We start from the raw sequence: 13,537 nt of genomic DNA, 5'->3' as shown, positions 1-13,537 counted from the left end.
CACTTGGCATCCTACATTGTTATATCATTTACTCTGAGCAGCAGTAAAAATAACTAGTTTCACCTGGAACAAACTGACTAAGTTTTACTTTGTTCAACATATGACCTCAAATAAATCTGTGAAAGAGTGGGAACTCGTAAGTATACAAGTATATTGAGTCAAGAAATATTGAGTCCATAAAGCTAAGATTGTGCACTACATACATTCAATATAAAACTCAAACTGAACTAATAAAAACAAACCTTTCAATTCTTACTCGTCTGAAGTGCAGTATATTTACAAATAGCCCCCTTACTTCAGACTTGGATTTCCCAGTGAATCTTTGCACTATGTTCTCCATCACTACTGGTTATATAAACAGCTCTTGAAAATGTGTCATTGTGCAAAAGTGATGTCAAATTGGGGCTGATTTTGCAGATATACTGTAACAAACGAACATGAAATAGAAGCAGAAGTAAGCCATTTGACCACTTGAGTCTATTCCATCACTGAATACGATCACGGGCAACCTGCCTGTGCTTCAAATTTCATGCTCACATCTACCCCCGATTGCCTTGTTTAACAAGCATCTGTTGCTTCCTTAAAAATATTCAATATTTCAACACCCTCTATGGCAATGTTCCAAAGTCTCACAACTCAAAAGATTTTGCCTCCTATCTATCCTATAAGGGACTTCCCTAATTTTAAAACAGTGTCCCTAGTTCTGGACTCATCCATAAGAGATAAAAGGCCATTCAGGATCTTACATGCTTCAATCAAGTCACTTCTCACTCTTCCAAACTCCAATGGGAACAAGCCCAGTTAGTCCAAACTTTCCTTGTAAAGCAACCATTCATTCCAGCTGTCAATCGAGTGAACTGCAGAACAACCGCCAATGCATCACATTTTTCTTCAATATGGAGGCCAAAACTGCACGGTATTTGAGATGTGGTCTCACTCATGCCTTGTATAAATGAAGCATAACAGCCTAGATGTCTCCTCGACACTGGGGAGACTAAACACAGACTAGGTGACCACTTTGCCAAAAAGAGGGCAGCACCGTGGTTATACCTGCTGCTTCACAGCACCAGGAACTCGGGTTTGATTCCTGGCTTGGGTCACTGTCTGTAAGGAGTCTACACATTCTCCCCGTGTCTGCGTGGGTTTCCTCCGGGTGCTCCAGTTTCTGCCCACAGTTCAAAAGATGTGCTGGTTAAGATGCATTGGCCATGCTAAACTCTCCCTCAGCTTTCCTGAACAGGTGCCAGAGTGTGACAACTAAACGATTTTTGCAGTAACTTCTTTGCAATGTTAATGTAAGCCTACTTGCGACACTAATAAATGAACTTAATCTTTACTCATTCAGCAAACATGAACCCCCAACCTTGCAGTTGCTTGCTATTTTGAATGAGCTCTCATTCCCACTTGGCACGCTGAAGTGCTCCAGTGAAGCTCATGCAAGGTGGCGGAGCAGCATCTCATCTTCTGATTAGGCACATTACAGCTCTCAGGACTCAACACTGAGTTCAACTTTAGTCTGTGACCTTTCGCCTCTATCTTAAGCTTGTGTTTAAATATCTGATACATTTATGGGATCAATACAATAACCGCATCCCCGCACCTCCCCCCCCCCCCCCCCCCCCCCACCAAGGCCATCTCTCATGTCACAGTTGCTGCATCTTGTTGCAATCTCTCCCGAGTACACTTTAATATCCAACATATTTCCCCCTCTCTTTAGTTCTGATATAGACCAAGGTGGACTCTCTGTTTCCCCTCCCTACAGATGCTGTCAGATCTGTTGAGTTTTTCCAGCATTTCCTCTTCTTTCACATTTCAGTATTTTGCTTACTTTTGCGTTTAACTCCTCTCTTAATAAAGGGAAGGACTCCATTAGTCTTCTTGATTACATACTACATCGACATTCTACCTTTTTATGACTCGTACTAGAATATCTAAATCCCTCCGCACCTTGGAGTTCTAGTCATTCTCCATGTAACTGATACTTTTGTTTTATTCTTTCTGCCCACACTATACGCCATTCGCCAATTTTTGCCCACTTATTCATCCTATCTATATCCAACTGCAAATTCCTTATGTCTTCTTCAAAAAAATACCTATCTACCCATCTTTGTATCATGTGCAAATTTAGTCACCATGCCTTTGCTCCCCTAATCTAAGTCTTTGATGTAAATTGGAAAAAGTTGAGGCCCCAGCACAGATCCCTGTGGGACTCCACATCAGTCAAAAACACATTTATGCATACTCTGTTTTCTGCCAGCCAACCAGCCAAGATTCTATACAAGCTAATATGGATAGGAAGGATGTGGAAGCCATTGAGAGGGACAGGAAGGATGTGGAAGCTATTGAGAGGGTGCAGAGGAGATTTACAAGGATGTTGCCTGGATTGGGAGGCATGCCTCATGGAGATAGGTTGAGGGAGCTAGGTCTCTTCTCCCTGGAGAGACGAAGGTTGAGAGGTGACCTGATAGAGGTTTATAAAATGTTGAGGGGAACAGATAGGGTGGATTCTCGGAGGCTATTTCCCAGGGCTGAAATGGTCACTACGAGAGGACACAGGTTTAAGGTGCTGGGAAGCAAGTACAGAGGAGATGTTAGGGGTAAGTTTTTCACTCAGACGGTGGTGAGTGAGTGGAATCGGCTGCCGTCAGTGGTGGTAGAGGCGAACTCGCTGGGGTCTTTTAAAAGACTTCTGGATGAGTACATGAGATTTAATGAGATTGGGAGTTACAAATAGTTCTATGGCCTGGTAGGTATGGATATGATCGGCACAACTTGTGGGCCGAAGGGCCTGTTTGTGCTGTAGTGTTCTATGCTATCCTTATGCCATGCACTGTTATTTTCCGCAATAACCTTTGATGCTGCAACTTACGAAATGCCTTCTGGAAATCCAAGTACTGTACATCTATCGGTTCTCCTTTATCCGCAGAACATTACAGCATGAAAACAGGCCCTTGAGCCCAACTTGTCCATGCTGCCTTTTTTTAAAGCAACGAAGCTAGTCCCGATTGCCCATGCTTGGCCCATATCTCTTGGTAGCCATCTTACACATGCAACTGTCTGAATGCTTTTTAAAAAACAAAGTTGTACCCGTCTCTACTACTACTTCTGGCAGTTTGTTCCAGACATTCACCACCCTCTGTGAAAAAACATCCCTCTGGACCCTTTTATATCCCTCCCCCCTCACTTTAAACCTATGCCCTCTAGTTTTAGACTCCGCTACCTTTGGGAAAAGATACTGACTATCTAGCTGATCTACGCCCCTCATAATTTTATAAACCTCTGGAAGATCACAGCATTCTACACTCCAGAGACAAAAGTCCCAGTCTATCCTACCTCTCCTTACAACTCAAACCATCAAGTCCTGGTGACATCCTAGTAAATCTTTTCTCCTCTCTTTCTAGTTTAATAATATCCTTTCAATGATAGGATGACCAGAACTGTACACAGTATTCCAAGTGTGGCACACAAAATACTTTTACAACTTCAACAAGTCATCCCAATTCCCGCATTTGATGTTCTGACCAATGAAACCAAGCATTACAAACGCCTTCTACACCACTATGTCCACCTGTGACTTCACTTTCAACGAGCTATGAGCATGTACCCCTAGATCTCTTTGTTCTATAACTCTCCCCAATGCCCTACCATTAACTGAATAGTGGTTAAATATGATTTCCCTTTCACAAAACCATGCTGACTCTCCTTAATTATCTTGAGGTTTTACAAGTATCCAATTATAACCACTTCAATGAACAATTCCAACACCTTCCCACGGCAGACGTTTAGTTTCCTGTTTACTGCCTCCCTGCCTTCTTTGATATTTGTTACTTTCCAGTCTGATGAAATGCTTCCAGAATTTAGGAAAATTATCAATGCATCTCCTACCTTGTTCAGCACCTTTTTAAGAACCAATGATGAAGTCTATCAGAACATAGAGACTTGTCAGCCTACAAGCTTGCTCAGGACCACATCCCTAGTGATTGTAATTTCACCAAGTTCCTCTTCATGTCTCAATATTACATCACAAATAAGACAAATTGTAGAAATCATCTGAAGTAAAATAAATTACTCAAATGCTACTTTAACTGAATAAAGTACTAACTATTTCTCCCACCCAAGTTTGGTCACATACTGAAAATAGGATTCTTTTGATGCTTGCAGCCTTCTAATAACTTATGTGAATTGTGACAGTATTGGACCAAAAATTGGGAGGGGAACTGAGGCAGAGGTAGTTGTGCAGCTGAGCCACTTCACCTAAACTGAGGAAATTTTTACACAGGATTGAGATTTTTATTGCTCATACAATGGAATTCTACATTAACTTATAATCACACTTAAAGAATAACCACTCGGTTGAGTCAGAGGACATGCATGGAACAGTACTCTGTTAAGAAACCATCAAGTACTAATTTAAAAAACTTCCGAAAGATAATTCCTTACTTTTTAATACATTATCTCTTCAGAATATGCCATATTTGACAAAGATTTGGTTCCAAACATCCACTAACGGTGATCTGGAATTGGCATCTAACAGGTGCAAGACGAACTCAGAGTAAAGTGCCTCTCTGCTTTCCTCCCTCCCAAGATGGTGACTTTGAATCTTATTGATACAGCTAAGAACAATATTCTTGTAATTCAAAGTCTCTTGTCACAATGCAACCACTGGAGCTTTTAATCAAAAATGAAAGTTTGTCGTAGAGACAGGAAGTCAAGGAGCTAAGTCGAAAGTGCAGTTGGACATGTATTTGTTCTCACTTAAGTATGAGCGTGTCAAATATTCTACTATCTTTACTGCAGGAAGAAAACACGAAGTACGGAAAAGCATACTGTCAAGTCTATGCTTTGCATTTAAAATTTGGATTGCTTGTACATTTCTGTAACAAACTTCTATTTAAATGAATTGGAAATCATATGAAATTCTTGATTGTATGGGAAGTTATCTCATAAGCTAGCTGTATCTGTTCTTCAGAATTCTTTCCCCTAAAAATCCAAATGCTAGTCATAGAAATTCTTTGCCCATTGTATGCATCACATTGGGAAAATTTACTGGGTTTGACAAACCACTGATCCTTTACAGCCTATGCATATTTGCTAAGTTAATTATTCATCATTGTACTTTGTTGAACATGAATTATAGATTCAACTTATACTGACTCGAACGTACAAACACAGCCTGATTCCCAAAGGCTCCAGAGCAATTACTGACAATGTGCCTGTATGTATTCTTGTGTACCAGTCTCATTTTTGTAACATAAAAGCAAAATACTGTTTATGCTGAAAATCTGAAGCCTCTATGCTGTATGTGATCTGCATTACTTCTTCCTCAGGCCAAATGCTCAAACACATTTTTCACTATGACACATTCTTTCAATAGCTCTCGAAAAGCAGCATTAAAACTACGTTGAAGTATAAAGCTGAGATTGTTTAAGCTATCAGTTTAAAGTGTTCCTTTCCTCATCAACTTCTGCTCCACACTTGAAAGGACTGATACATGCTCATCAATTTCAGGATGATTGGCAGCCATCACATGCCTTATTCAAGTGGCCAGCTTCTAATGAGTGGAGACACCATGAATACAAGTGATCCCAGCTTTGCCTAAGACCCATAGACATGAGTGGTCAATGGGTAGTCGCAAAGTGTAAACTACTCACTAAACAGAGTACAGATCACATCTTGAATCTTGCTCCTCTGCATGGGTCAAGAATTAATTAACTCATACTTATTCACTTGGTCACCAGTGATTCCTAAAAAGTTCAGAATTCTTTTATGCTCATAAATTAAACTGGGTTGTGCAGTGGCTAGTTCAAGAGAGCAGAGAGTTGGAGAGGATGGAAGCAATTACTTCAAGTACTTTATAAAACAATTTTCCAATGAAATGCAGAAAACCAATAATAATTTATATAAAATAAATTACACAGCTCAAAAATATAGATTTGATGGACTGGAGGCATTCTGATTCGTCTTAGGTCAGTCAGGGTGCCATTTTATGGATGTTGTGTAGACATTTTATTACTCAGGCTTTACCCAGCACTAATAAAATTTCTCCTTAACAGTAACAGTTTGTTACAAGTCAGCTAATCATTGCCAATGAAACAGTTCTATGTAACTTAATTCCCAGTTTATATTACTAAATCATATGCAAGAAATGTGATTACTGCAATGTGCTGGTCCCAGATGCCAAATATCCCCCATTTATATTCAAGAGTGTATTCAGCAAAAAATGAAACAGAGCACACAGGAAAGATGCCAGAGGATTAGAAAGTGGCAAATGTGACACCCCTGTTCAAGGATTGGTGTAACTACTATCTACAGGCCAGCCAGTTTAACACCAATGCTGCATATGGTTTTAGAAACAATAATGAAGCAAATAATTAACAAACACTTGAAGATATTCAAGTTAATTAAGTAGAACCAGCTTGGAATTGTAAACAGCAGCTGACTAATCTAACTGAATCCTTTAACGAACTATTAGCAAAGATAGACAAAGGGAATGAAAGTGACATTTAACATATCGACTTTAAGCATTTGCTGAAGTCCCACATTAAAGGCTGGTTACCAAAGTTGAGGCTCATGGAATAGGAGGAGTCTGAGATACTTTGGATTAAAAAGATGATTTAAGGAGAAGAAACAATGAATGGTTATTTTTCAGACTGGAAGATGGTGGATAGCAGCTTCCCCATGGTCAATATTGGACCCAGCACTTTTTTTGATAGCCATGAATCACTCGATATTAACATACTGACTAAAATTTCAAAATTTGCCAATGATTACAAACTTGCAGGATGTTACAGTCAAATGGAACATGACGTAATGTATCGAGCAGAACAGGCAGACAAGTGGCAAATGAAATTTAATACACAAGTGGGAGAGATGCTTCATTTTTCCAAAAGGGATAGAAAGGGGTAACATCGACTAAATAGCCCAGCGTGCACAGGCAAAGAGGGACCCTGTGTTTCATGTGATTAGATCTTTCAGCAGAGTGCAGTGGATGCAGAGTCAATGAGTTCAAGAAAGATAAATATTTGATCAAAAGCGGGATAAAGGGCTATGGGGAAAAGACAGGGAGGTGGAGCTTGGATGACATGAAGATCGCCATGATTATATGGAATGGCGGAGTGGGTTCAAAGGGCTGAATTGCCTACTCTCACTCCTAATTCCCATGTTCTTAACTGAAAAGTTAAAGTGCAGAAAGTGGCCATTCAGCCCATCATGTCTACACTGGCAGATGAGGAATGTTTTTTCACAAAGTAAAGTATCAGACGTAATTCTGCAAGATAAACAGGTCATCAGGTTCTAATGTAGAACTGTTGTAATTAAACAGTAAGCTAGCCTTGCAGGAGTAGAGACAAACTCGACTCAAAAATAGTCACAAGGGAAAGATACAACATCTTCACCAGCAAAATAATAACAAAAAAAATTGCCTAAAAGTAAAACTAGATCATTAGTTTTTTTTTAAGGGATCTGAACCAGCAATACCTACATGGTCTGGCCGACATACATTCCAGTCCTCCACCCGAGTTTGACTCTTGGTTCGTCCTGAAGAACCACAGTGACCTACTAAGTCAAATAATTATTCACTACCACTTTCTCAGCCAACTAGAGGTGGATAATACATGTGGCCTTGATATCATTGCCCACAACCCAGGAACAAAGCATTGATCTAAATACCTTGCAAAAAAGAATAGTAATGCATCAAATTAATGTGGAGAATTTGACTGGAAACATATGGCCAAACATTAGGCGAAGACTGGGCTTGTCTATGAAAACTTCTGCATTGAATTCATCTGCAGGGACTCTCAGCCAAGGGGAAAATGTGGGTAAGATTCCGAAGAGTGTCTGCATACCTCAACAAAAAGTTACATTTTTATGGGGGGGAAAACGGATGGAAAATAGTAGTCATTCTTCAAAAAAAAAGTCATGCTACTTGGTAGTACTGGATGCAACTCTGAAAGCAATACAAACTGGAATAATTTAGGTAAGAAGAGAAGTTTAAGCAATTCACTCAGTTTTAGTTCAAATGTCTAAAGTGTAGCAGCCATCTTGCCTGTGATAGCTGAGCTTTCAAGGTCTGTGTAAAAATAAAATATTCTCATATTGGCGTATTTTCAGATTGATTTGGAGCTGCCAATGAATTCTAGCAACCAAATGTTCACGGTATCTTAATATTAATTTTTTAGCTCTTGAAATAAGTAAATTTAGGTGGTGATATTTTTTGCACTTTTTTGAACTTGACTATTAGGGAAGCTTGGAAAGAATAAGGAGGGAAATATAATGTTAGTGATTTTCATTCAGCGACCAAAGAGGGAGGTTAAAAGGAAATGTCATTTTGTTTTTTTTTCCCCCTTAATACTTTCCAGCACCATACTGGAAAGCCAAATTTTATAACTCAGTTGAAATTATAGTTTAACTCATCCTGCCAAGTAATTATATAATGTATCATAATTAAAACAATTTCTAACCTGTGTAACTGCTGACTAATTTGTTTAATTTATTGCATACACAGCGCTTGGCTTCAACACAACACTTTAACTTGAAGGCTTATTTCATGACAGTAGCTGTGATCATTAACAAAATATTGAGAAAGTAGACTCAATGTTTTGCAAACTGTTTCTCCATTTAACACAGTTCACATAAAAAAACAAAAGTCTCCACTTAATGTTTGCAAAGGAAACCTAAAATACTTCTGAGCAATCCCAAAACTAATATTTCTGATGTCATCGGGCAGCTTATGATTAGTTCTCTGTTCAGGTGAGGGTTAAATTAGGACAGGCAGCATGACCTTGACTAATGAGGAGCAATCTCAAAGTGGCTAAACTGCTAATGGCATTTGTTAGGGGGAAAACAGACAAGCTATTTCCCCTGGTGGAGGAATCAGGATAAGATAGCCACAATCTTGAGAGATCAGGAAGCACATCTTCCACACAGTATTCTAAGTGTGCAACCCCTTCCTGCAAACGCCTGTGGGAGTTGGGTCAACTGAATTTTTTAAGACAGAGATCAACAGGTTGTTGTTAGGCAAAGGTAGCATTTTGATCAAAAGCTAGTAAATGGAGATCATCACACAGATTAGCCATAATCTAACAGAATGATAGAGCAGACTTGAGGGGCTGAAAAGTCAATCCCTGCCCCTATGTAATCAAGCACGAGGGCAAAATTGGAATCTCAACAATGTATATGTTTATACAGAGCATTCTAGTGTCTATTCTCCACCAATTGCAAAAAATAAAGACCAAAGTACATAAGAACATAAGAAATAGGAGCAGGAGTAGGCCATCGAGCCCTTCGAGCCTGTCCCGCCATTCAATAAGATCATGGCTGATCTGTCGTGGCTCAGTTCCACTTTCCCGCCCTCTCCCCATAACCCTTAATCCCCTCTCTTATCAAAAACCCATCAACCCGCTTCTTAAAAATATTTAGCGAGGCAGCCTCCACCACTTCAATGGGCAGAGAATTCCAGAGATTCACCACCCTTTGAGTGAAGAAGTTCCTCCTCAACTCCGTTCTAAACCGCCTCCCCTTTATCTTGAGGCTGTGCCCCCTAGTCCTACTGTCTTTTTTGAGCGGGAAGAGTCTCTCCACCTCTATCCTATCCATCCCATTCATCATCTTATACATCTCAATGAGATCTCCCCTCATTCTTCTAAACTCTAGCGAGTACAAGCCTAGTTTATTCAGCCTCTCCTCATAGCTCAACCCCCTCAACTCCGGTATCAGCCTAGTAAACCTCCTCTGCACTCCCTCCAGGGCCAAAATATCCTTGCGCAGGTGCGGCGCCCAAAACTGCACACAGTACTCCAGCTGCGGCCTCACCAATGCCATATACAGCTGCAGCAAGACCTCCCTACTTTTATATTCAATCCCCCTCGCTATGAAGGCCAGCATCCCATTCGCCTTCCTGACCACCTGCTGCACCTGCAAGCTGGGTTTTTGCGACTCATGCACAAGGACCCCGAGGTCCCTCTGCACCGTCGCCTGCTGCAGTTTTTCGCCCCGTAAGTAATAGTCCTTCCTACCATTCTTCCTACCAAAGTGGACCACCTCACACTTGCCAACATTAAATTCCATTTGCCATTTCCTGGCCCATTCGCCCAGCCTATCTAGATCCTTCTGCAGACTCTCCACACCCTCCGCACAATTTGCCTTTCCCCCAATCTTGGTGTCATCAGCAAATTTCGACACCCTGCACTCGGTTCCCTCCTCCAGATCATAGTAGGAGGCTTGCTGAGTCCAATAGACTCTACCTCAGGTTAATTTCCAGGACCTGCTAACTCAACATTTTTTTTGCTATTTTTGGGACCAAAGGTGAGATCTCCACTCTAGCTCCTAAGTTCATTACTGACCCGTAAATGAAAGCCAATTAATATTCTATAGGTTGATACTGAGAAATAACAATTCATCTATTACTTAACTATTTTAATATAAAATAGGAAATAAATTCACACAAACCTGTTTTAGAAACTTTACTGTTTTCAGCATCTTTTCCCTAAGAAACAAAATAATTTAAACCATTAGAATCGATCATGCGTAACTACTGAAAAGATTAATAAGATTACCTAACATATAGTAATGAACTGCTAGATGTAAATGTAAAGTCAACATCCTAGAATGACCACACAGAATGCATCGCTTGCCTTGATGTTGCTTAATTCTCTCAACTTGCTGTTGCTTCTCACCAAATTTCTGCCTACTGAAGAGGGATGGGTGACACTGGCATTTAAAAACGTTATCGCTCTCATTTCCGGACAAAAGGCGGCAGCGTGCTGAAGCATGATGACTAAGATGCTTCTTGTTTCAGGTGCAAGATAAAGATTAAATTGATTGTAACCTGTCTCCAAGTAACGTGTACCTAACAATTTCATAACCACATTAACAAAATTTCATAGAATCTCTACAGTGCAGAAAGACACCATTCAGCCCATCGATTCTGCACCAACTCTCCAACAGAGCGTCCCACCCAGATCTTATCCCTGTAACCCCACTTATCCCACTAATCCATCTAACCTACATGCCTGAAGGCACTGAGGGACAATTTAGCTCGTCCAGTCCACCTAACTGGCATATCTTTGGATTGTAGGAGGAAACTGGCGCTCCCGGAGGAAACAGGCATGGGGAGAAAGTGCAAACTCCACATAAACAGTATGCAAGGCTGGAATTGAACCCGAGTCTCTGGAGCTGTGAGGCAACAGTGCTAACCACTATGCTACTGTGCCACCCAAATGAAGTATAGCATTACATTTTACAATTAATGCAGTGTTGCTCTTTCTTCACAGATGCAGAAAAAAATACTGACCAATTCAATGCAAGTCAAAAAGGTCAAGAAAATTGTTTATCAATTGTAACAGAATTCCAACTATTTACATTCCTTGTAAGGTTGCATTTCATACATAAAAGCACGAGACTGCAACTCATTCGTGCAAGGAAGAACTCAAATTTGTAAATCTATATTGAGTTGGGTTATCTGCGTATTTCCTTTGTTGTCATAATGGTTAACTGTCACTTACACCAAGATTGAATTAGTATTTAGCAGCAGGAAGACAAGTAGAAGTAAGTAGTTAAATTGAGCACCTTGCAAACATGAGTCTGTTTGGTATCCAAGTGAAGTTCACCCAAACATTAACCTCAGGCAATAGTCTAGAGATAGAAAGTCAAATACAAGGGAGAAAGAAAGGTGGATAACGCACAAAGTTTGGGCTGTGGAATAATGATCTTAACTGTAGTTTAGGTCCAAGGAATAGATAGGGTTGAAGTCTGAAGGAGGAAATAAATTGTTGGGTTTAATAAGTAAGGCAAAGGTAGAGTATTGGCTGGCTCAGGATGTGGATCCTTTCCAGGAAGCTGGAAAGAGTAAAAAAGTCAATTCTTTATGAAATCTTTTACAAAAAAAAATTCAATGTATTTATTTTTCAAGCAGCAACCGAATTTACTTGTAACTCAACTGCTGGTTCAGAAATGAGGAACCAGAAGTTTACAAATTGTAGCCAGGAGATTCCTTAATCCCAACATTACTCAGTCCTATAAAATTACTTTTAAGATAAACCCAGTATCCTACTTGTATATTTCACGTAGTTCATGTAGGGATAATATGCTGCTCTTTACCCACTAACAAATATTCTAAGACCAGAAGCTCCAGCAATGCACAGAACGACAGTTTCCCAGTGTGCAATATCTGTCTGTCCAGGGAGGTATTTTCTCACAGGAAATGACACTACTATTCCAATGACATCATAACTGACACTAGGAGGATGTGGTCTCATTGGTAATCAGTAACTGACTGCTTTAGAAAGATTTGCTCAGTCCACACTAAATTATACACAAGTTCCCCTTTGTTAGCGACAACGCTTGAAAAGAAAGCATCAAAGGAGAAAAAAAAGATATATTAGTTGAACAGCTCAACTGACCCAGAGAATTAGTAGACTGGCCTATTAAATCATTCCAAGGATAGGCTTATCATTATCTTAACCAATTAACATTCTATTTTGTAGAATGCCTGGTTGTAGCTGGAAGGCAGTCAGTGTCTAACGGAGGCAGAAAGTCTAGAAAGGCACTGGTTAATTTTCCAGATTGTGTCATATTAACTCATCCCAAGTGGGATGTCTGTAGGGGCTTTACAACGCAGAGTGCTCCAACCAACAGCTCTTAAAAAGAACAGCTGGATCGATCCAAAAAGCATGGCAAGCATGTTGTTTCAATGCAAGTATTTTAGAATTCCTTTCCCCCAGTCATCTGCCCCTCTTACTAAATATTTCTGACTCAGTTCTGCAGAGAAGACACAGATAGCGGTCAGGTCTTAAAAACTTGTCACTTACAGTTTAATGAAGTCTTACCAATAAAACTGCTCTTGCTTTCTGCCAATATTGTCAGCTGGGTTAAAATGAGCACCCACCCAACTCTTTTCACCAATTGTATCCGAAACAAAAATCAACTCCACAATGCTGCCAGGCACCTCATCAATTTGGGGAGGGGAAAGGCAAAATAAATCTAGTGGATGCCCTACAGAACTGAAAGATACTCAAATAAAGGAGGGAGATGGTGCTCAGGGAGCTCAAATGACAATGTGAGCAGTACCATCTCTTGAAGAGGAAAGGAAGTCAAGGATCATTTTTCACTCAAGGTCATTCTGCAAAACTTTCCAAAAGTATGATTTCTGCTACTTGACGACCCCATGATCCCTAGTGAAATCAATGATTGCTGGACAGATGCACTGTCAGGCAACTATGCCTGACAAAGTCACTGCAGGTGATGAACTGCTAGCTAAAGGATCTATAAAGGATAATTTTTTTTTAAATAATGAGAATATGATTTTATCCACTTTTCCTTCCATCTGTCACCAAGTCCCGAACTTGTAATTCAAAACAAAACCACGGCAACATCTTTGTCAACTTTTTACCTATGTTTGCTCATCAATACCACTGTTACAGTTGGAACATAAAAAAGGTTCCCATGGTCTGTCAAGTCCCTATGGGAATAGATGCTTAGATGGTGTGAAAATTTGCTCATCTCTCCTTCTGCTCAAGAAATTTAATTCTGCTTCTGCTGC

At 40.1% G+C, this 13,537-nt stretch overlaps 1 protein-coding gene across 6 annotated transcripts in view; it reads right to left on the bottom strand.

Moving 5' to 3' along the window:
- Positions 1-13,537, bottom strand: part of cep104 (centrosomal protein 104) — a 233,140-nt gene that overhangs the window by 110,295 nt on the left and 109,308 nt on the right. For all 6 annotated transcript variants that reach the window (XR_013889685.1, XR_013889686.1, XM_080215502.1 and 3 more), the window contains one exon: positions 10,447-10,483. Coding sequence is in view for 4 of the 6 variants with exons in the window: in XM_080215502.1 (XP_080071628.1) it covers positions 10,447-10,483 (37 nt within the window). In the remaining 2 variants the exon portion in view is untranslated. The remainder of the gene's footprint in view (positions 1-10,446; positions 10,484-13,537) is intronic.

This window comes from Carcharhinus amblyrhynchos, chromosome 30 (assembly GCF_965287045.1).
Source record: "Carcharhinus amblyrhynchos chromosome 30, sCarAmb.v2.hapA, whole genome shotgun sequence".
In the NCBI taxonomy this organism is placed as follows: Eukaryota; Metazoa; Chordata; class Chondrichthyes; order Carcharhiniformes; family Carcharhinidae; genus Carcharhinus; species Carcharhinus amblyrhynchos.
Note: the sequence above shows the minus strand (reverse complement) of the source record. Positions and strands in the feature narration are given on the sequence as shown.